This window comes from Vicugna pacos, chromosome 2 (genome assembly GCF_048564905.1).
Source record: "Vicugna pacos chromosome 2, VicPac4, whole genome shotgun sequence".
In the NCBI taxonomy this organism is placed as follows: Eukaryota; Metazoa; Chordata; class Mammalia; order Artiodactyla; family Camelidae; genus Vicugna; species Vicugna pacos.
In genome coordinates this window covers 22,827,524-22,851,327 of record NC_132988.1, presented here as the reverse complement: position 1 = coordinate 22,851,327, position 23,804 = coordinate 22,827,524, and the positions used below count along the sequence as shown (strand labels likewise).

The 23,804-nt window shown below is 42.3% G+C and overlaps 1 protein-coding gene across 3 annotated transcripts; it reads left to right on the top strand.

The window, feature by feature from the left end:
• Positions 1-412: 412 nt before the first annotated feature.
• Positions 413-21,485, top strand: NOCT (nocturnin). Of its 3 annotated transcripts, XM_072937407.1 has the most exons (4): positions 907-984; positions 15,472-15,509; positions 18,088-18,360; positions 19,505-21,485. In XM_072937407.1, exons 3-4 carry the CDS (start codon positions 18,096-18,098, stop codon positions 20,326-20,328), a joined length of 1,089 nt encoding a protein of 362 aa, XP_072793508.1. In that variant the 5' UTR covers positions 907-984; positions 15,472-15,509; positions 18,088-18,095; the 3' UTR covers positions 20,329-21,485. The 3 variants fall into 3 exon arrangements, with proteins under 3 accessions (XP_072793502.1, XP_072793508.1, XP_072793519.1); XM_072937401.1 differs by lacking the exon at positions 15,472-15,509 and having other exon boundaries at positions 413-984; XM_072937418.1 differs by lacking the exons at positions 907-984; positions 15,472-15,509 and adding an exon at positions 1,022-1,194.
• Positions 21,486-23,804: the final 2,319 nt, after the last annotated feature.

The window sequence follows — 23,804 nt, the reverse complement described above, 5'->3', positions numbered from 1 at the left end:
CAATCTACTTGTAGAGCTGTAAGGTCTGATTTCTATCACTACCTTTGGCTCCCATGGCCTGAGTATAACATCCTTGAGGAAAGGTACGTGGTCCTAGCCAGCATCGCCCTCGCACCCAGTCCCGGCTTCATCGTGCTTAATTTCATTTAACGCAATACATCCAGCCGAAAGGGCCGGAGGCGGACGCCCGTTGCCGGATTCACACGCACACTCACAAGCACATTCAAATCCTGTCTTGCCCTGGGACACACACGTGTCCTCAGGCCAGAGCCCTGGAACTGTCTTGAGAGGCCCAGCCTGTGGGCGTTTCCATTCCAGCCAGCGGAAGGGGAGGCTCATTTCTTTAAAACCGCTCCAAGGGACACGTGTTACTTGGAACCTCCCAGAGCCTCCACCCTACGAGCAGCTTAAGCTCTGCTTCCTCTCAGAGCAGTATCACACCGGTTCTGGGAGTCCCAGCCTGGTCGCGCCGGGCTCGGGCTCCGCGGATCCCCCTCCCGATAGCGCTTGGTAGCGCCCGCTTTGTCAGCGCGCTGCGCTCGCGGGTTACCCTCCGGCTCTCGCCGGCCGGCGGCAGACAGCTAGTCAGCGGCCGCAGCTGCCGCCGCTCCAGCCTCTGCGTCTCCGGCTCGCCTGCTCAGGACTCTCCCCCGGGCCGCCGCTGGGCGAGAAGGAGCCCGGGAGCCGCCGTCTGGACGGGCTTGAGAGTCTGCTCGGCTCGCCCGCCTCGGCCGGGCCCCGCGGGTCGGTCGGGCGCGCGAGGGGCCGCGGCGGTTGTGGCGGCGGCGCCCGGCATGTATCAGAGCCCGCGGCGGCTCTGCTCCGCCCTGCTGCAGAGGGACGCGCCCGGCCTGTGTCGCCCGCCCGGCCCGCGGCCGCGCCGCCGCTCGCCCCCGCCCGCGACCGCCCCCCGGCCCGCGTCCCCCCGGCTACTGGCGGCGGCCTCAGCGGCCCGCGGCGTCGCGAGGTGCTGCTCCCGAACAGGTGAGTGCCCGGCGCTTCTGGGCGGAGAACGGGGCTGCGGCCAACGTTTGGCCGCCACCTGGAGACGGCGCGGAATGAATGAGAAGCCGGGGGCTGCCGGGCGGCGGGGTCGGGCCGGGGAGCGGGTCCCCTGGGCCCCGAGCCGCCGTCTCCGCTCCCCTTTGCCTCTGTGCCCTCGCCCGCCCTGGCCCGGGGCTTGAACCGCGGCTGGTAAGGACTGGAACCCGGTGGTAGCTTCCCGTTTGATCCTCGGATGCAGTGCTTTCAATGTCTCTCGCTCTTGACCTATGTTGAATTTCCCCCTTCCGAGGCCGGGAATTATTTGTGTTGGCTTTATTTCTTATTGCGCTAATGATGGAAAATCTATGAAAAAATCCAAAGTTACATTTATCTGAACATGGGGCCCTTATGGCTTAGATATTCTGAATTCCTTAAAAATGTCGTATTACCAATGTATTATAATGCGCATTGACTCTTTTTACATTGATTTGAAATTTTGGGGAGCCTTCCACTCTTAATATTTATGTCATTGAGCCCTGTATACCTGGGGTTAAGATCTTGTAAAGGTGATGCCATCCGTTTGCCAAGAGCCAATTTTATACCTCACGTGCGCTGGACTTTCCCTTTTTTGCCATCTCGGTTTCTGCCGGCGGACCCATTACTGCCGCCACCATTTACAGACAAATTAGTCATGCTTTTAAAATGAGGAGTAAAACTTTCAAAACTTGTAATTCATCACACTAAAAATTGTGTTTCGGTTGTGCTCAAGTTAGATTATTGGTGTTTAGGACATCTGTATAAGCACCTTAGGTTATAAATAACTACGGTTTGCTCCAAAAGTTTTGGATTAATTTAAGGAAAGATTGAGCAGTAGAGAGAGTACGCGCAATGTGGTTTTTTTAATTCATGAAAGTGATAATCCAAAATATGATTGAAGCCAAGACTTTACTTAGATTATTGACAGATGTTTAGGTTGAGATACACTTCCAAGATTAGGATGTTTAGACTGCTTACTGGGAGACTCTATATTCTTTAAAAGGATGAACTTGACATTCACATTGAGATTTTCTTTCCAGTTCCAGAGGAATTTGGCACATTGTGAAATAACTTAGGATAGGTACCATCTAATAGCTGTTAGTGTTTTTTCTTGCTGGAAACTTTCAAGAGGAACATTGTTAGGTTAGAAGTAGGAGAAGTAAAAAGAAAACCAGCTGCTGTCTCCTGTAGCATATCTCATTATCTTAACCTCTTACCCTAAATTCCCTCCAGGTCTTTCAGAGGCAATAGGTTAGTCAGTAGGTTCATCCTGGGAACAGATAGCTTGTGTAATACAGATACAGATAGCTCTAATGTTAGCTGAGAAAACAGGTCAGATAGAACATTTTGAATCTTAGGCTTCTGACACAAAGTTTAGTGAGCTTTCTAAAAGTCTCCTGAAATCCCCGAGTTTTATAAAGAAATTGCAAAAATTGATGGTCCAACCACTGTGGACAGTTAGTACAACATTTAGGCAGTTTTCTGGTTTCATGCAGTTTTCACTGCAGCTACTTGTTGGAAGAAACTCATGAATACATTCATTCGCCTGATCATTCATTCAAAAAGTCTTTACAGGATGTCTCATTCTGTAGGTGCTTTATTATAGGAGGTAAAAGAATGTGAGACTTAGTCTGCCTCTAAGGAGTTTCGTGCCCAGTAAGAGATGAAAGAAATGACTATTTAATGAAATCAAACACCTTTCATTCTCTTACAATTAAAGGTTTGCAAATAGCACAAAGGTGCTGGAGGACAGGAATTCCCTTTCTGCAGTGGTGATCTTTTTAGGGTTCAAAAGTGGCTGGCGTTTGAGCTGGGCCTTGAAAGAGATTAAAACATTTCTTTGCTTGGGAAAAGCCAAGAACCAACTGGAAAGCAAGAGGCATGGAGGCGGCAGGGTGAGAGAAGAGGTACCTTGAAATTGATTTCCCAAAGAGCCTCAGAACCAGCTTTAGGTGCTTTAAAAAAATCCAGATTCATAAATCCTACTGTAGAATTTTTGAAATTACACACTTCTTAACGAAATAACAATAATAAAGTCCAGATTATTATATGCCCCATGTAAGTTTAGACATCTGGCTAGAGAAGCCTTCAGGGAGCTGAAATCTACTCTACCCTCCAGAGTGTTTTGGGGGAGGGTTTGGTAGTAAATCCTAACACTTGACTCCATTGGATAATCAATTCCTAATTTATGCCCCTTGGCAATCAGAGGTCACTGGGAAAGATGAGTACAGCCCCTTGGCAGTCATCAAATACTAGGTTATTAGAATTTAAAGGGGACCTTGGAGATGATCTCAGTATTTGGATAGCTTTTCAAAGGGAAGGACAGCAGCCCTCATAAAGAAGCAGCAGTTGTACTGGGTGAGATGTGGTCAGGAGTCATCCATGGGTTTATAAACGCCTTCTTCCAGATCCTTCCTCAGAAAGTGAAAATTTGGCTGAATTACTGTTCACTACTGGAACATGTTACTTTTTTTCTTGGTACAATTTTACAAGCAAGTACCAGCTCATTTGAAGAGGCGGCTGTATTTAGTAGGTCCCTTAACAACATGAGTAAGCTGCGTATGAGAAGAAATGGAAAAGCTTGTAATTACCAAGCTTCTACTGAAATACACTGCTTTCTTTGTAGGAGAACTAAGGTTATCATTTTCCTGTAGCATTCAACTGTAAGAGTAAATAGAATTATTGGGGGCTTTTGAATTAATAATCATGGCTCCAGAGTCACATTCAACACACTTATATGAACATTTGCAAATCATTTAACCTTGCTTACTGGACTTTACCTAGGAAAAATAAGGTAAATTGGTATCAATTGATCCCACAAGTTTTACTGAACACAGTTCATTTAAAAGGCCCAGATACTACATTGCATCTCATGACTAATTGCTGCGGAAGTTGAGAAGAAAGAAATCAGTGTGGCTGAATTTGTGGGGAAAAACTTTTCTTTGAATAGGATAAGTAGGTCAGGGAGAGGAGACCATGTGCCTGAAAGATGGCAGATAGGGGAGCAGTGATGAATTGTTGGGAAAGGGGTACTTCCAGAATCATCTGGGATGCTTTTTAAGATGTGCGTTTCTGGTCTTTGACCTATCTGTTTAAATCAGGTTTTCCTGAAGGGAATCCTGGTTAAGTTGTATATTTAACAAGTGTCCCAGATGATTCTTTCTGAAAAGCCTGGGGACTAGTTTATAAATCTCCACTCCTCCTTTCCAGAGGTGCTTATTCCTGGAAAGTTTGGGAAGCTCAGAGGATTCTGGAAGAGTGTTAAGATCTTTGAGCTTGGGGGCCTAAGACAATTCAGGAGACCCCTGAGCAAGAACATTTACCTCAACAAAAGCAAACTTCAGGGAAAGGAAATGATTGGTTTGTGAAAGTGGGACAAAATTTGGCACTGACATAGTGATGGGAATGGATCCGTGTAGCTGTCTCCCTTTTAGAGTGGGTAGGTGATTGCACTTCAGTTCCTGTGCTGTTCCCTAAAAAAGAGGTGAAGAGTGTATATTCTGGCTCTTGGAAAGAGGAGGAAGGGGGAGGCTCGCAGCATATATATTTAAGGAGTCACTCTAATCAGGATTTATAGGACCTTGATAACCACTTGGATGGTCCTCACACTTGAATACTTAGAAATTTGAAGGATGGTGTGCATGGGTATTTGACTGCATAGTAAACCCACTTGTATTTTTGAAAAGCAACTAAAATATTTTGGGTTTCTTGGAATATAAATCCTTAGAAGGGGGCATCAGCCTTCCCACAGGAAGATGTAAGACCACAAGCAAAAATCTTAGCTGCCCTCTTGTTTCTACTTGGTTACAAAACAGCACCTGAAACGTAGCAGTTACCCTGAGTTCAGTGTCAGATGTGGGGGAGTGCCCAGGGAAAGTGGGCTAAAGAAAATTATTCCTGTTAGATGTGAATGACCCTGTGAAATGCAGTCATCCTCCCAACCAACCCTGTCCGTGAAAACCATGGACTGACCCCTTAAGTACATCCTTATATATGAGGGACTTCTGGCATCTGTGGGGAGGGGTCCTGGAACCAATCCCCCTCAGATAACTGAGGGATGACTGTTTCTCCCAACACTATTAAAAAGACTGGGCCCCACTTGGATCTTCTGAATTTTAGCTTGTGCTAGTGGGCCCTGAGCAGCTGGTTCTGATTTGTAGCCCGGGCAGAGGAGAGGAGGCTTGTTTATACTAAGTGCTTGGAAGCCTCTCAGAATTTTCTTAGGTGTTAATTCTCCTGCCCCCTGAAGTTAGACTGCTATTGAATTATGAGAGATTGAAAGGAAAATTTATGATAGAGAGGAAAGTTTTTAAAAACCATCTTAATTTCCTGCTCAGAATTGGAGTAGTATGAGTACAAAGTTACATGCGGCTAAAATCCCAGTACAGAAAAGCTGCAGTATGATGTCCCGCCGAGCCCTAGTCTTGTGCATAGTCTCCCTTCCCTTCCCCACCCTTTCCCCCAACTCTGAGCTTCCAGGACTGGGGCAGGTCCATTTGCCATCTGCAAACCAGCTTGGGACTCAGTACCTCACCCAGTACAGGAATAAGAAAATTACTTTGCAGATTCTCCCTTGGATATGATAGTTCTATTTCCATTATGCTTGGCTTCCATGGATAATAACCGTCACAGAGGGACTTGCTCAGGAAGATGTTTTTTCAAATTTTATAGTTCAGATAGGTTGGCTGAGATGTATTCCAGAATTAATTTCTCAAATAGTTAATTCTGAGTTATGTTTGGAAAATTTTCGTGTTAGTGTTTTAAAATAAATTTTTCTTAATTGCAGAAGTAACACATGCCCATTAATAAGAATATTTTTCCTCAGAACTTAAATTTCTTTGTGAGTAGTTATTGTCTCTGCAGGGTTATAGGATTTTTCTTATCCTTGGTGTTCAAAAGTTCTGTCAGGATAAACGGTCTCATCGTCAGGTGAGCCTAGTCAAACACATACCATCCTTTAGCACAGGAAAGATTTCTGTTATTTCTTGGATTATTTTATCCACTGTGTCATCTCCCGTTGTCACGTTGTTTAAACTCCCGTCAGACTGTTGGCCGTGTGGATCTCTTCCATGTTTCGTTAAGTTTTCTGAATATTTCTATTTTGCGGTCGTTTACAGTTGCTGGACTTTATCTAGTTCTCTGCTTCTTTTTTCATAGAAGCATACTCTCATTTTGTGTCCATAATACCCTGCTATAGTTGCATGCGCATCTCCCTCAGGCTGCTCCTCCGGGGAGAGCAGTTTCGCGCCTCTTGAAGTGGGCGGGCGAGGTGGGCGGGGCGCGGGGCGGGGGCAGCCGGGCTTCTTGCGGAGCGTCCAAGGGGGCAGGATGGACACCTTCCCCTTTGCCCGAGCGAGGCAGGCTTCCTTCTGTATCCAACGCTTAGTCCCCCACCCCCAACCCCTCTTTAAATATCCCTGAGTCCAGAGTTAGCTCCTGGTCTGCTGCTTTCCTTCCGGACCAACGCCTCTGGGAGCCCTTCCAAGGCTTGTCGCCCATTCCCTGAAGGATCCTCTGGTTCCATCCCGCAGGCAGAAGCCACCCATGCCAGCTTCCGTCTGTGTGGGAAGGGAGGTGGCGGAACTAGTGCAGCTGTTTCAAAGATCATTTTTGAAAGAAATACCCCACCAGTTGCCCCTCAGCCTTTCCTGCCCTTTGTCTTTGCGGACTCAGAGCTCCCTTGGGGAGAACCATATTTAATTTACCTTTAGTAGCTGGTACTCTTTTTTTCCTCCACTCTGGCTTCTCTCTTAATTGAAACCTGTCTCTGTCTTGCTGGAACTTTTGACCCATTGATGGCATTCTTTTCGTATTTTACATACTGTTTTCATCTTAAAAAAATTTGAATACGTGTACTTTATTCCTGGAAGTTCTTAGGAAGAGTAATGTTCCGCTTCATCCCCGATGACCTGTGACCTGTTGTGATTGTATGCAACATATCAATTCCCATTTTAAAAATGAGCCATTGGACAAGAGATGTTTAAACCCCAGACAGTTTCACTTCAGATTTTTAAAGATGATTCTATTCCTGCATGTGCCTTAATTATTAAAGCAAGGCTACCGAAATTTATATATGAAAATTGTTTTTCCCTGTTTTAAATGACTGAATCGTTCATTGGTTATGTGAAGTATGTACAAACTACAATTCATTTCAGTATAATCTAGTGCAGGAGTCTGCAAACTTTCTCTTTAAAGAGCCAGCTAGTAAATATTTTAGGCGTTATAGGCCAAATAACTGTTACCATTACTCAGCTCTGCTGCTGTAGTTTGGAAGCAGCCATAGACAATACATAAACCTTATCGATGGACATTGAAAGTTGAATTTAATATTTTTTCACATGTCATGAAATATGACTTTTTTTTCAACCATTTAAAAATGTGAAAGATCACAAGTAGCACAAATACAGGGCACTGGCCAGATTGGCTCACAGGCTATAGTCTGTGGACCCCCAATCTAGAGGGAAGAACTCTGTACTATCAGCACAATATTCCTCAGCTCCCATATTTCTATTTATAGCTGTAAACCTGGCCACTTCTTGAGTACCCCAGAAATGTTTGTGATGGGCATCAGATAGAAACACAGACCTGATGATGTCTTTGTGGAGAGCACTTGTCCCACCAGATTCTTTTAGTTTCTGCCTTTTTAATCCATCCAGGGCATTATGCTAGGAAAGCCCAGCTTGTGGAGATGCTTGGCCAGCCAAGTAACAATTGAACACCAATTTAATGTGTTAACCTGAGCTTTCATGGGGAGAGATTTCCTTTTCCTTAGCCGTATCTTCTAGAAGAATCTGGTATGACTAAAGGTACAGCTCAGCCTTATCCAGAAAACACTTTGGCATTCTTGTCTGTGACTGCTGCCTAGCAAAGTAAGGTCGTTGGGATTGTCACACTGTCTCGAAGCTTGTATTTTTAGGTTAAGAGTCGTGACCTTCACTTGATATCTCTAGTAATGCCATGTGGGTCGTTACACCACTTTGTACACTTTGTGCTGTGCCAGTGTGTGTGCTGTAATGGCAGTGACTGATGGTAGTGACCTGGCAGATGCAGGAGGTGGAATTCGACCTCTGTTTATTCCTGTGTGTGCCCCTGGCGCGGCTCCATCCAGTTGTCCTGCCTTCGGATCAGTAGTCAGAGATGCTGATGAGCAGCGGTCCAAGGTGCAGGCAGCCTTCTCCAGGGCCAGACCTTTGTCAGTTGTGCAATCCTACCAGAACTGTGTCATCGTTTAACCTGTGTATCCATGTCTCTAAAATGGCAAATAACTATTTCACTGGAGTATTGGAAAGAGCAATGAAGATAGATGGAAGGAGTATGACACATGCTGGGCTCTTAAATGTTAATAGCTTCTTTTTAAACCCAGAAAGCAGCTTCATCAAACTTAACAAAATAGGTAACATTTAGCTACCACTTAAGGATGTGCTAAGTATATATAGTTTAACGAAGTAGGTCACAGTGATCCCCAGTTGAAGAAACTGAGTCACAGAGAGGGAAATAATTTGTTCAGGATCTGATTCGTAAGAGGAGCTGGGATTTGAAACCCACTCAGAAGCCTAACTTAAACACAATGCCTGTGTTTAAGACCATTTTGCCTCTAGAGCTGTAGACTGGACTCAGAGAAAAGTCAGCTTTAGCCATAAGGCTTTCACAAGCTAACATACCCAGCTGCCAAGTACTCCAGGCCTGCCAGTCATTAGTCAGTCATTAGTATGAAATTTGAAGACTGGTCACTGACTAAGATATTTGACCTTCACCAGAAAATAGTATATTTTCCTAAATTGGCACTTAGAATCCAGTCTCTTAGAACCAGGGATTAGTTAGTGCACTACAAGTCCATACTCCTACACAAAATTTGAAGGTGGTCCCATTCATTTACCAGGTGGACCTGTGGGGGCATGTCGCACTGTTTGGTTTTCTAGCTGATGGGTACAGAACACAAAGAGAGGGCCCTGACTATAGAGTTCCAGAAAGATGGTTACATTTAATAGTGACTCAGGACAAGTCATTTGTGAGCCTCGGTGTCTTCATCTGTAAAATAGCCAAGGAGCTCTTGAGGGTCTCAGCAAGTGCTCTGCCAGTGTTTGACAGGATCCTTGACACTCTGTCGTTTGCCATCCTTTGATCAACATTGTTGAAGCACAGGGCTGGGTATCTGGGGAAGTGGTAGACAAGGTAGATATAGGCCCTGCCCTCTGGAGCTTAGTCTAATGAGTAAAGGACAGGGCTTGTAGTTCAAATATAAAGAGTGATTTAAGTAAGAGAATCAGGCCAGGGGTAAGAAAAGGGGAGCCACTGGGGCCTGCTCCATGTAGCTGTGAAGTGTAGGGGCTGTGAGTATTGATTTCTTCAGTAAATATTAAATATACCACATATCCACATGCAAGCTGTTTTAGGTCGATTGTCCACATCTAAGCTGTTTTAGGTCAATGGTTATCCTGTAAGTATTTTCACTCACTTGTCTTAGTGATCACACTTATAACTCAAGAACCTACTCTTAAGTCTGAATATTCGTCGCCAAGTGAGCTAAGCTTTCTGAGGTGGTTCAACACACGGCCAGTAGGTGGCAGCATAGGATTGCTGTTTCAGTGATGCCTTCCTGTGACGTCTGTCCTTAACAGTTTTGTGTGCTTTAGTCTTGGAGGTTTCCTTGGGCTTAAGGGTGATCAGCTCCAGCAGCTTCTCAGGTGTGTACCCAGATAATCCTGGCATTTGCTTAGCTTTTGCTTTTAATCAGCATTTTTGCCAAGCCTTTGCTTCAAAGGACTAAGCTTAGACTAATTGTGAGAAATTATTAACAGGCCAAATGGTTTGGGCAAACTCTAAAATTGCTGGGTAACTAGAGAAACATTGTGTGGAGAGAGGTCTTTCTGCTGTGATCAGCGTGCTGTTAGGACTGCTTGGAATGGTCAGCCCCGTCAGTCTGGGTCTCCAATATTAGGATTCTCCCCCAGCATTCTGATTATTGAATGAAGGTGTTTCATTAAACTATCCCTGATCATTGCCCTCTGATGGTTGGCACTCTTGGGAACTTATATTGTAGTTTGCCTGTTGCTTTAGAACAGCAATTTATGTAGTATTTGGTAGAATAAAGAATAAACATTCTGTATTTTAGTGATTAGCCCAGTTTTGCTTAATTTATTAGGAAAATAAAGGGATGACAAAAAGGGGGATTTTACAAATCACTACTGTATTTCTGGAATCTAAATAATCTGAATTCTCTGGTAAAGGCTAATATAAGGATAAGAATTATTTATTCCTATAAAGCAGTGAGGTATTCATCATCATCATCATCATCATGGAATGCAGGCACCCAATTTTGTGTGTATTTGGAAATACAGAACTGGGAAATGGCAAGCAATGGGAGCGGTGCAGCTACATGAGAATTTCAGCTGCTCTCATTGGCCTTTTGCCTGTGTAGATTATATCATGTGTATGTATTACATTGAGGATGACGCCTGATACTGCGATCTAGTAAACTGTCTGGGGAAAATTAATTTGAGGCAAAAACCGAACATAATATGGAGTCAAATAAAAAATAGCCTATCTCCAAACACATTAAATTGGACCTAGAAGCCAGTATGAGTGCCAGTTAAGTTCAGCAGAGGTTTTGTCAAGAAAAAATACATTCCACATACACCAGAAATTGACACAACGTTGTAAACTGATTGTAACTCAATAAAATTAAAAATAATAATAATAATACGTTCCAGTATCTTAAGCTACCATCTGGGTGAATTGTTTGTGCTGCCTCCCTTCAGGAAAGTGGCTTTCCATGTTACTATTCTGAACTTTAGACAATCGTTTTAAAGCCCTAAATGGCAGCACTTATTAAAGCATAAAACTTCAGTAGAAAGCAATCTTGGAATCAAACATGTGTCTGATTTATGTGTGAAAAGGATTTTTTTTAATGGTTGATACTCAAAAGTGATTATTTTTTAAAACAGGTGAGAGACAATGGGAATTGTTACTAGGTTGTAACAATTGTTACTCAGTTGTAATTGCCCACCCCTTTTATAGAGGCATAATCAGAGTGGTTGCCTCCTAGGACTGTGGTGAGAATTACTTGAAAATACCACAGTCGAAGCAAGCAGAATTTGTGAGTGGTGCATAGTAAGCATTCAGCAGTCACTGGTTGTCACTGGAATCATTCTTAGGATGGGAGAGGGATAGGAGGGTGCCCAGTCTTCAGCCTTCCTTTGTCCTCAAATCTAAATAAATTGCCTTACTACCTTAGGTGGATCTGAGCTTTGGTGTACAGGATTATAAGTGAAAAAACAGCATGTGGAGTCTTCATAGTGTCCGCTTTTAGTTCCTAATTCCCTAGCCGGTGTTTTGTACTTTGAAATGATGTCTGTATGTTACCAGAAAGTTTCGTGTTGAGAAGTAACTGAGTAAGTTCATTTGTTCCTTGGGCTAGAAGCAGAAAAGAACTGAAGTCAGGAAGAATTGGGACTTCCCCAAATCCCTTCTGATTTGATTCAGTAACCTGAGTTCCTGAGAAGACTATTTTTGAGGTATAGAGTCTAGGTTGGATACTAGGAATGATGGGATAAAGGTGACGGGAAGTGATCCATGATTGGAGGTAGTACTGGTCTGTGGAGACAGCTTGCAGCAGTGGCATCCCACATTTGGTGGTCAGAGGCTGTCAGTTTGAAACAAATTTGGTTATGTGCTCTGTGTCTGTATGAATTTATAGACATGCAAAAACTTGAGAATTTTAAAATGTTTATCAAGTCATTTAATTTAGTAATAAAGTCAGGGTTAACATAAGTAACATTTTTGTGGAAAAAATAGCTTTTCCAAAACAAAGAGAAATTAGTGAAAAGAGTGACATTGTTTGACATTTTTGGAAATCTCTTTAAAAGTCTGGCTTAATAAGAGACATCTGTATTCTCATAATCTCCCTTCAGTCTGTTGTGATATGTTGTTTTTGTTAAAATCAATGAAGACAGTCCAGTCTCTCACAGAAACGTAGTTGGAAAAAAGTTTTAACAGCCTTTTTAGAAAATCATTCTTTGTTTTCTGTATTTATTTGCAGTGTGAAATCTGATATCAGATGAATGAACTGTTTGTATTCTGTTACCCTGTAATCCACTGATTTGCCTGGCACTTTGAATGGGTCTTTTACCCATGTGTGATTTTTTGTTAGTGGTATGGGAAATGTTGGTTAACTGGGTTACACAGTATAAAAATAACCTTAAGTAAGATCACCACCCATCTTGTCCAGCTCCTGATGGCAGTCATGTTTTCCGAAATTTTCACTGGGAGATTTTTATCGTTGACCCAAATGCTGTCCATTGTTTTCCTTAAAGTGACAGGCTCACATCATACACTTTAGTTTCTGCCTGACATCCAGGTCTGGTTAACTGTAGTTTGTCAGTTCGTGGAGGTAAAGATGGTGTTCTGTGAAGAGCAGGGCAAACTCATTTTGCAGCAAAAGTGTTTGTGTGGGCTTTTCATTTTGTCACATACTAAAAACGTCACCAAGACTCTATATTTAACAAAAGTACTTATTACTGCCTAATTAAGGACATTTTAAAGTAAAAGTGGCATTAGCAAAAAGAAAAACCCATGTGAGGTGGTGGAGAGCACAGCGGCTACTGGTGGAGCCCGGAGCTGCTGCTGGATTTGTGCGGGCACAGCAGTCTCACCACGGCTGCAGGCAAAGCAAAGACCAGCACAGTGAAAATGGCAAATGGTGTCTTGTGCTGTGGGAAGAGTTTGGTCATGCCCTCCTGCAGAAGGGTCTCAGACACCACCAGGGGTCTGTGAGCTACCCTCGGGCTTCATCTTCTCTTCATTCTGTCACTCATCCTTTGGCCAGACTGCAGCCTTGCCAAGCATGTTCCTTTCTCAGGGCCTTTTTTTAAACTCTGGCATTTGCTGTTCCCCCTGCTCAGAGTGTTCTTGGATTTCTTCTATAAGACTGGTGTCCTTACCACATTCAGGTCTCTCTCAAATTCCATCTTTCAGTGAGACTTCCTTGAGCATCTTGTATAATAAATGAGCATCTCCAGTGGGCCAGGGCGGTGGCGAGTGTTTGTCTGTGTGAGAGTGAGGCGGGGGTTATGGTGGCCACCTATGACCAAGTGAGTGGTGTCCTCAGGAACTAGGGCTGATTCTCTTAGTCCTGTTTTTTAAGTCTTTTTCTGATTATTCTTACCCGTCCTGACTGTTTTAGCCCTTACGATACCCTAGCCCATTCCACACAGTATCCACTCACTTTTGTTATTCACGTGTATTAATCTCTGCCAAAAACTTGTTACCTTCTTGAAAAGGTCAGCTCGTTTTATAGATATGAAGTGCCCTTCCTCAAACTCAGAGAATAGGGAAATAAGATGTAAAATTAACATACTGAGGACTGTGAGGTTGGATTAGATCGCAGATATTAGTTTCACCAGAGACGACCGGCCAGGAGAGTGAACTGCGGAGGTGGACAGAGTGCGGCGGACAGAGTGCGGCGTGCACAGTGGGAGCGGAGTCCACTGTCTGGGAGGCGGACCAGCGGGAACATCTTTCAGGACCATTGTGTCTCCCTGTCTTGATTCCATGCTTACCGCGCAACAGGGTGATTTGTCACCTGATGACCAGATACTTTGATATCAGAAGGCATGTCCCAGGCGGCTTTGTCACTAAGTAATCTGGTATTCAGGCTTGCATTGGTCCATCTTAGGGACTATCTTTGGGTTTCCTACAAGATTGGAGGAGCAGAGACAGGTAAATACTCCCAAACCATTCCTCTCTACCCAGTCTCAGTCAAAATTTAACCTAGTTACCCCTCTCTGGGGTAAATAAATCTGTGGTGAAACAAGAGCGAAAGTTCTATGCTAGTAAAACTTTTAAAGACAGTCCTCAGGAGTACTCCACACAGAGTACTGTTATCACAGCCGACAGATTGTCCATTTGAGGTCTCAAATTTGAGGAATAAAAGTCATTCTGAGTAACATTCAAGTTTTCTTGATAGACGTATGTTCCTCCAGTGCAAGTAGTAGAGATTATTTTGAAGTTGCTATCAGTTTTAACCTAGGTGCATTTTCCAAATAATCTTAAAGAAATTATGGTCACTTAACAAGCCCTCATTTTATTTTTTTGGTTTTTTTTTCTTAATTTTGTTTTTTGCGGGTGGAGGTAATTAGATTTATTTTGGTTTTTCAATGGAGGAACTGGGGATTGAACCTACTCTACCACTTCAGCTATACCTTCTCCCCTATTTTTTTTTATTTTTTAAATTGAAGTATAATTGATTTACCATGTTAGTTTCTGGTGTAAGCATAGTGTCTCAGTTATATATATATATGTACACATACACAGTTTTCCATTATGGTTTATTATAGGATGTTGAATATAGTTCCCAGGGAACAAGCCCTCGTTTTAGAGGCTCTGTAAGCAGGTCTAGAGAATGTGAAAGAGCACAATAGTGGTAGAGCTGGGGCTGGAATTATAAAGGACCTAGTACTGTAGCCCATGCTGCAGTATGTCCTTCATCTTTTTGCTGCAAAATCTTTTCTTTTGATGGTAGATTTAACTTTTGAAAACCATCAAAAGTCGTTCGGTCACAAATAAGATGGATGACAAGATTTAATAATTCACTATGGGTCTAAAATGAGCTAGCTTTAACAGGAATGTTTTCCTCGAGTGTTGTTGCTAATAGCTTATAAATGTATTTCCAAAACCAAACCAAAAAAGGACCACAAGGAATGATGGGATCAGAATATCCAGTTTGCTTCATCTCACATCTGCACAACAGTCTCAGAATAACGATTCTAATACTACATTACTAACTATGATCACAGTTAAATATGCTTTCCTCTTTGGTCCCTGCTCCCCCACCAACATATGCTCTTTGTTTGTTTGTTTGGTCCTACTAAATCTTTGTTCACTATTCGATCACATAGCCCTTATTGTACTCTCTCTTTTAACCTCATTTAGATTAGATTTTCTAAGCAGCTATATATTTAATATAGTACCACCTTGTTCTTATCAGTATTTCTGGTCATTTGGTCTAAGGCTTGTTGTCTAGTTCCAAGAGTGGCAAGATTTTTCTGAAAAGGGCAGGATAGCAAACATTTAGGCTTTGAAGGCTAAAAATGATCCTGTCACACAGTGTGTGTATATGTGCGTGGGTGTGTGTGTAAAACCATTCTTAGCTTGAGAACTGTACAGAAATACATCTGGCTGCAGTCTGCCATCCATAGTCTAGTAGTTTCTGCACTAAGGGCTCATGGAGTCAATATTTAGTTTTGCTGGATATAAAATCCTAGACTCACATGTAGATAATCCATATATACACACATCATACACTTTAGTTATGTATATAGTTTGTCAGTTCAGATATGTAACTTCATTTTCTTCTGGTATGAAACACTGCAGTTGAAGTCTGGTGATAGATACTCGAAGTTACCTGCTGTTTTTGCTGAGATGCCAAAGGGATTTCTTTCTTTTTCTTTACAGTCCAGTTGGTGTTGGTCATTCTTGGTTGATATTCTCAGGTATGTGATGTGTTTTTTCAATAAATAGTTTCAAGTATTAAAAAAAATTTCTTTTTAGAATAATAAAGATAAGGCAGACCTTTATGTATTGATGGTTTGAGTATGTCCATGATGCATGTTTTTTTGCCTCATAATTAATTTTTCCTTTTAAACAGTTCATTTTAATTTTTCCAGCTTTATTGAGGTGTATTTAACAAATAATATTTGTATGTATTTAAGACACACCACATAATATGTTATTCGGATACCTTGTGAAATGATTACCTCAATCAAGCTGATTAACATCTGTCACTCACATAGTTGTGTATGTTTCGGAGGTGGGCAAGATCACTTAAGATCTGCTTTTAGATTTTAAGAATACAGCACCATGTTACTAATTGTAGTCACCATGCTGTATGTTAACGCTCCAGAACTTCATCCTGCATGAATGAAACTTTGTATTCTTGGTTCTTGATTCAAGTATTCTTGATTTAGTTTTTAGTATTTATTTTATTTCCTTGCATTGGTTTTTCCCAATACATGAACCTTTGTTACCATATGTTGTCTCTTAATATAATAACATAATATTTGCCACTGTCTCTCAAATACTTTGTCTCCTCATTTCTTTTTGTTATGTTTTTTGTTATAAATTCTTTTTGTTGCCTCAGCCTGTGTTTTCTAATTCTGATTGAAGCTAGTCTGTCATTTTCTCAATGACTTTAGCTCGTTTTGCAATAGGATACAGTTTTGATCCTGTCTTTCTGGCATGCTTTCACCGTCTAAACGGATGTTATTCTGCTTCTTATTCACTTTCTGTGAAGGTTTTCTAAGTTTTTAGAAGGAAGTGTGGTTCAGGAGTTTTTCTGGCTTCACAGAACTGTTCAAACCTTTGACTCCTATTGGGCCCTATTGCGTCTTTTTCACACACATTTTCACATACTTGCTTTTTATCAGAGTAACCACCCCAGAACTCAGCTTGGCAAAGATATGATGTCATCAAAAGGATGTAGAGCAATCCTGTTGAAACTGGATCAAATCAAGCTGGTAGTTTGCTTAGAGCCTGACAGATATCAAATATTGCCATTTGTCCCACACCTTGGTGCCTGTGTTTGTTGGCTGCAGTGCACTCTGTCAGTCTGGTCCACCACTGGGGTGATGCTGATGCTGCTCATCTTGAAACCACACTTGAGAAACCAGTAGGACCTTTCACTGATTTTTGTTTTTAATAGAAAAGAAAGATTTTCAAAGTTATACTGCCAGCCAAGAAATCTCTTCTTTGGACTCATGTACTCAGATAGGCAAGCAAATTGGTGAAAAAGAACTGTATATATTCCAGTCAAACAGTTTGGAAACATGTGTGCGTGTTTTTGCGCATGTGTGCTTGTGAGAAGAGCAGACTTGCTTGCAGTTAGTTGCACGAACACAAAGATGTATGTTGGGAAAACTGGTTTGCATTTCTTTGCCTTAATCTAGATTTATAGTTGGAGGGTGGGTTGGGGAACTACTTGAGTTGATGAAAAGGAACCATAGAGAGCATGCTTGCATGCTTGTTGACTTTGGTGTTTAAGGACACTTGGTGAATATTTGAATTTGCTTTTGTGACCTGCTCCAGTGAACCTGATTGCCTGCCAAATAATGTTTTATGAAGAAGACTTGGTGTCTTTCAGGAAAGGGCAAGACATGGTTGGGGTAGGGGAATGCAGATTCCTCTGTACCAGGATTCCTCATGCACACAATGTTAGAGATTGTTCAAGTAAAACCTGCCCCTAATTTACACTATAATGAAGAGAAAACAGGGTTGACCTAAAAGAGCTATCAGCTACTCCCCGGTGAAGTGGCAGGTACAGCTATCCTCAAGCTAATTCCTTGAAGGTTGTGCACTGTTCTGATCAGTGAATTCAAATCTAGTTAGATAAAAATGCACTGAAGCAGTGCTTCCTGCCCCTCTCCTCACCCTTTTCCCCCAGGATCCCAGGAAATGTGGACGACTGTCGCTTGCCCCTTCACCATCCCCTTTTCTGATTTTTAAAATATCTGACAATTGATACTAGATTACAGACTACATTGCTCGGTAATGTTCACAGAATTCTGCAGAGAGCCAGAGCCCTGACGTCGGATTAACGTCTACGAGAGATGGGGTCTGGACCTAGTCCCATAGCAGAGATGCCGTGGCTGGAGCAGCAGCCTGCTCTCACCGCAGCTCTTCTCCAGGACTGACTGGGCTTTCGGTCATTTCCCTCTTTACAAACTGGACTTCGAGTTCTTATTACAATACGTAGACAAAAGAGTGTGGATTTGGTTTAGCCATGCTTTCATATGATGGGGTTTATAAATTATAAAGACAAATTCTAGATTCAAATAAGCCATAGAGATTCAGGTATTTCAACAGTAGTATTTCAAGTGCTTGTCCTAGTGAGAAGTAAGACTGGAAACTCCTTCACTCCACCCTGTGGAGCTGGCTTTACATGTGACAACATTGCCCTAAATTGAGCTCTTGGCTTTGGGCAGTAAATGCTTTATCTTGTAGCTGAGCTGGATGAAAATGGAAGAAATGCAGGCAAAGAAGCTGCGTGTGTAACTGTGCTTTCCTTCCCTGTAGTGTATTCCATGGGAAACGGTACGAGCAGACTCTATAGTGCTCTCGCCAAGACACTGAACAGCAGCGCCGCCTCCCAGCACCCAGAGTATTTGGTGGCACCTGACCCAGAACATCTGGAGCCCATTGATCCTAAAGAGCTCCTCGAGGAATGCAGGGCTGTCCTGCACACTCGCCCTCCCCGCTTCCAGAGGGATTTTGTGGATCTGAGGGCAGACTGCCCCAGTAGCCACCACCCACCTATTAGGGTCATGCAGTGGAACATCCTCGCCCAAGGTATGCCTGATGTGTCTGCAGCTGAGCTGTGATTGCCTTACTGCTTTTGCATGTCCCGTTGCACTGAGGTGTGATGTAGAGGGAAGAGGCGTGGGCAGGCCAAGGTGCAGGAGGGGCGGTGACCAGGGCAGCAAGGGGAGCTCCAGAGGGGGAGGTTAGGAAAGGGAGTCATCTGGTTTTCACCATCAAATCCCGATGGATTCCATACCCTCCAGCTTGTAGGCTATCTATTGAGTGCAGTAAAAGTCTGTGTGCTTCACAGCACACCCGGATTTAAAGGACCCTGTCTTACCAGCCTGAAACTTTCTGTTGTCTCCAGCTTTCAGTCCACAGCACTACACTAGGATAGCATTTGCTAGAAACTAAGTCTACTGAATGTGCTGGGAGCTGCGGCTAGGTACTCTTGTAGCCAGATTCTCATCCCAGTGTTATCTTTATAACCTGATGCCAAAGAGATGTTGCTTCAGCTCTCTGTTCACCAAGATATTACTTTGATCTGGTAGCAAGGAAGCCTTTCCTGGGTCTGCTAAATTAAAAGCAGGTGTGTAAGTCAACTTAATGTTGTATTGCCTATTGTGCAGCAGTTGATTTTTTTTTAACATTTTTTATTGATTTATAATCTTTTAAGAGGAACTGGGGTCACCTTTCACCCCCTTTTCTTATGCCCTGAGTTTCCAACCTTTGATGCTTTTATTTTTTACCGCAGCTATTCATCCATAAATAGGAAAAGGTGCCTACTTAAAAGAGGTGTCATTTCTTCTGAGTGGTGACCATATAGACCTGATACGACTTATAGTCAGTATTGAACTCAGTATATAGAGTTGAATATATTTATTTCATATGATGTAGTTTAGATCGCTGGGAATGCCGAGAGCCCTGTTTAAGGCTCTAAAATTTAAGCTCTTATGTCCCAGAATATAGTGACATGAAAAAAATAGTTTTAATACAAAAGAAAATCTGTTGCTTGCTCCATCTGGATGGGAAAGGGTTTAGTTCGCCAGATCAGTGCAGTAATAGAGAAGAATCACCCAAAGCATCCGAAGCAGAGGAAGCAACAGAAGGTAGCAGCAAACCTAAGGTGACTCCCAGGTACTAGAAGTCATGGTTCTTAGTAGCTGACAGCTGACTGGCTTCTTTATTTCAGCTCTTGGAGAAGGCAAAGACAACTTTGTCCAGTGCCCTATCGAAGCACTCAAGTGGGAAGAAAGGAAGTGTCTCATCCTGGAAGAAATCCTAGCCTACCAGCCCGATATCCTGTGCCTTCAAGAGGTGGACCACTATTTTGACACCTTCCACCCACTTCTCAGTAGACTGGGCTATCAAGGCACATTCTTCCCCAAGCCCTGGTCACCATGTCTAGACGTAGAACACAACAACGGGCCGGATGGCTGTGCCTTGTTTTTTCTTCAGAACCGATTCAAGCTAGTCAACAGTGCCAACATCAGGCTGACAGCCATGACTCTGAAAACCAATCAGGTGGCCATCGCCCAGACGCTGGAGTGCAAGGAGTCCAGCCGACAGTTCTGCATCGCCGTCACCCACTTAAAAGCACGTACTGGCTGGGAGCGATTTCGATCAGCTCAAGGCTGCGACCTTCTCCAGAACCTGCAGAACATCACCCAAGGAGCCAAGATTCCCCTTATTGTTTGTGGGGACTTTAATGCGGAGCCCACGGAGGAGGTCTACAAACACTTCGCTTCCTCCAGCCTCAACCTGAACAGCGCCTACAAGCTGCTGAGTGCTGATGGGCAGTCGGAGCCCCCGTACACGACCTGGAAGATCCGGACCTCAGGGGAGTGCCGGCACACCCTGGACTACATCTGGTATTCCAAGCACGCTCTCAGTGTGTGCTCGGCTCTGGATTTGCTCACCGAGGAACAGATCGGACCCAACCGCCTACCATCCTTCAATTACCCTTCAGACCACCTGTCTCTAGTGTGTGACTTCAGCTTTAATGAGGAACCTTGATGGACTTTTATAAGTGCTTGTCTGTCTTTTTAATCACAGGAGTCTTAACCAGGGATGTTTCAGGAAACTGAAGTAGGATAGGAAGTTGACTGAGGAAGGATTCCCATTTTCCCCAGCTTCACTTTCCGTGTTTCCAGCATGCCCTCGGGAAGGAACCCCATAGCTCACAACCCCTTTCCATTAAAACCTACGGCAAAAAAGGTGTTTGCACTCCAGTTTTGGTTTGTACTGTTTTCTTCCCTGTAGCATTTTCTTGATCATTTAAGGGCATTATGTTAGGCTTGTTTTGAAGCTTTTTCAGTTGAGGATGCTATATAAAATAGACTTGCTTGAGTCCTCCATAACTAACAATAAGTATGCAGGAGTAGTTTCTGTAGACACCATTGCAAGTTATTTATTTGTGGTTTTTTTAAATGTCAGCAAGTTATGCATGGCAATATTTATTTTTTATATCTTCATGTAAAATTAAGTAAATTAAAGCAGTATGAACATTTTAAAACCATGCAAAACATTAAGTTATAGCGTAATTTATAGAAATTTTCTTACAGCTTTAAAGATGTTTTTACTTAGGGTCTAACAATCGTAGTGTACAAAGGACCTGTTTAACCTAGAGGGGTTTTTGTTATTTAAGTGGAGTATCAGTTCTCCTTGATAGGTTCTTCATGAATCCTTGCTTTGCCTCCATGTTCCCTATTACTGTGTTTCTTTAAGTGAGTCCACTGCCAGTCTTCATTATTTAATCAATGTTAGCATTTCCAGTTTTCCATCAGAATGGTAGTGGTGTGTGTTTGAGGTCACTTAGTGCCATTATTTGTAATGGTATGTGCTTTTCACAATAGGTTATTTGGGAGCCTTTATGTGGCAGTGGCTAAAAATTCAGTGGGACCTTTTCAGAGATGGGAAACTACTTCTAGCCTGTTAATGAGGTTGTTGTTAAAATTTACTAAGTTTACTGGTTCAAAAATTCTAGAAAGAAGGATATAAAGTTAGAAAAACAGCCCAGAATTCTCTTCCATCAGAAATCAAAATGGTATAGATAACAGGTAAAGCCCCTTTCAAACAAAATCACCCAAAATAGCCTATTGGTAATAAATTAAAAGTATTTTAATCCATGAGTTGTAAATATTCAAGATTAATAAATGGTCTTTTAAAGCTGGTGTTTTTAATATCTTGTCTTTTTAATGCAAAAAGAATCTGAGAGTTGATTTGATCTTTCAATACTGTTAATGTGGTGCCCACACTATCCCTTTACATGCAGACCTGTTTTGGTGGGGGGTGGTAAACAGTTTATTCTAGGAAGAGCAACTCACTGAGATAAAACCATTTTAAAATTTACACATGTACTGTTCATTGTTTCTAAGAACAGTTTAGAGATTTAGCTTTTTAAATTTACATAGTTATCAAAGGAATAAAGCCAACCACAAAATAAGAATCAACAGAATGCAGTAATCCAGTCATAAAGGACAGTCAAATGTGCTTGCACATATTCAAGAAATCAATCATCTAAGTTATAAATAGTTCATTTGTGTCCTTTTTTAAGATTCCACATATAAGCGATCAGACCTTCATTTTTTAAATGGACAGAGATGGATCTGTAGCTGCACATCAAGGGCATCTGCGCTATGCTTACTAGGTATCTCAGTGCTAAGGTTGGGATCCCCAGAATAGCTCATCCAGATATTCTACATTAGAACCACTTTTGAAACAAATGAGGTTTTCAGTACATAGTACACATAAAATCTTGGAGTTACCTGGAAGGAATGGCAATCAGGAAGAGCATTTGTACCCGTTGTCATTTGGTTCACATCTTTGCATGACTGACTGTTGTGTTGTTAAAGAAACTGAATACTTACTCTACTTGTGCAGGCATTAAGTATTATTTACCTCCCCAGAGTACACCAGCCTGAAGAGAAATGTTCATAACCCTAAGCAAGCAAATCTGGATGAGAATGAAAGCCAAAATAGTGTTTGAATTTCAAACGTTGTCCACCCAATATGAGTTAACTGGCTATGGGTTGGAGGTGGGTGGGAATGCCACTGAGCAGAAATGCTTCTGAAATGCCAACATGTGACTGAAATATAAATGGAGATGGAGGAACCCCACAGTGGAGCTCTCCTTCAGAGTCAGCCTTCCGAGTATGGCAGTGGGCCAGACACTTGATTGTCCTTGCTTAAAGTGTAATTATGTGAGCTTTCTATGTTAAACAGTTTTTTAGTGGTATATAAATCTTGTTAGGTTGCACATGTATTTCTTTGTCCCCTGAAGTCTTTCTTTGTAGACAGCTTTGCCTTATGGACTTTCAGTCACCTGAAGGAATACTGGAAAGTAAATCTGTACTCTGAAGTTTTAAGTATGTTCTATTAATGGGTTTCCTGTATTCCATCCTTATGTGCCTTTTGGTTCTGCTTTTCCTTTCGTATCCCATATGTTGATTGTGGTTATGATTAGTCTTAGAAGGTAAATTGCGCAGATCTGAAGACAGGCTGAGAGTGGTCATGGACTTTTCTCTTCCTCCCGGCTATGTTTCAATAGATTTCCATTCTACAAAGTGGTAGGAATGACCACCTCATTTATTTAAATACAGCATAATAGGAGGGAACTAACATTTGAGATCCTTATCTTTGGTGCTAAGAGCTTTACATATATTAAAATTACTCTTTAAAATGGGGCTCAAAAGTTCAAGTAATTGAGCAAAGTCTCAGCTAATAGTAGCAAAGCCAGGATTCAGCCTCGGTCTATCATGACTCCAGTGGGCTCACTTCCCCACCACCATGTTCCCTTGGCCTTGAGTAAGCACAAGTAGGGAGAAAAGTAACGTGGGGGAGGAAAAGATTTGTTAAAACTAGTCAAACATGCAAGTTTTTGTACACCACATAGAACAGAAGCAAGACAGAAGCTTAATAGTAGCTAATAGAGCAGACTTCAGTCATTCTGATGCAGTGAAGTAGCACCGCCCAGAGTAGAACATCTGATACTGTTTGTGCTGTGATGGTGGCTTTTTTTTTTAAAGGAAGCAGTGAGAACAACTACTCTAGTTGTGTTTCAAACTAAAGGAAGAAATTGATGAAAATAGTCTGTATTTGAACCAATTTTCTAACATTCAAGATTTTATAATGAAGGGAACATTGCATATAATTAGATAATGTGTCTTAGACTTGAGGAAAGATTTCCAAGATCTGAATTTTAAAAAGAGAAAATAACACATGTTCATAATCATAATTCATTTCAAATTTAGAAAAGAAAAAGCATCCAAAAAATGAGTTGGCTTGCATAGAGTGCTCTGTTAAACTCTTTTTTTTTTTATGCCGTGTATAAAAATACAGGCACACGTAGGATTTTATCGAGACTGGAATGGCAGAGGCCTGGAGCTGGGCTTATAAAATCAAATCATACAGAAGGGCATGAGGACTTAGCTGTGACCCTGAAGAGTCACTCATCTCTAGGGCTTCAGTTTTCTCATCCAAAGAATAAGCAT

What these genes read in the sequence shown, in the direction of transcription:
- NOCT (XM_072937401.1), top strand. Translation starts at nt 795, where the DNA reads ATGTATCAGAGCCCGCGGCGGCTCTGCTCCGCCCTGCTGCAGAGGGAC. An exon ending in GAGGTGCTGCTCCCGAACAG is followed by an intron (nt 985 to 18,087) that starts GTGAGTGCCCGG and finishes CCTTCCCTGTAG; the next exon opens with TGTATTCCATGGGAAACGGT. An exon ending in GTGGAACATCCTCGCCCAAG is followed by an intron (nt 18,361 to 19,504) that starts GTATGCCTGATG and finishes TCTTTATTTCAG; the next exon opens with CTCTTGGAGAAGGCAAAGAC.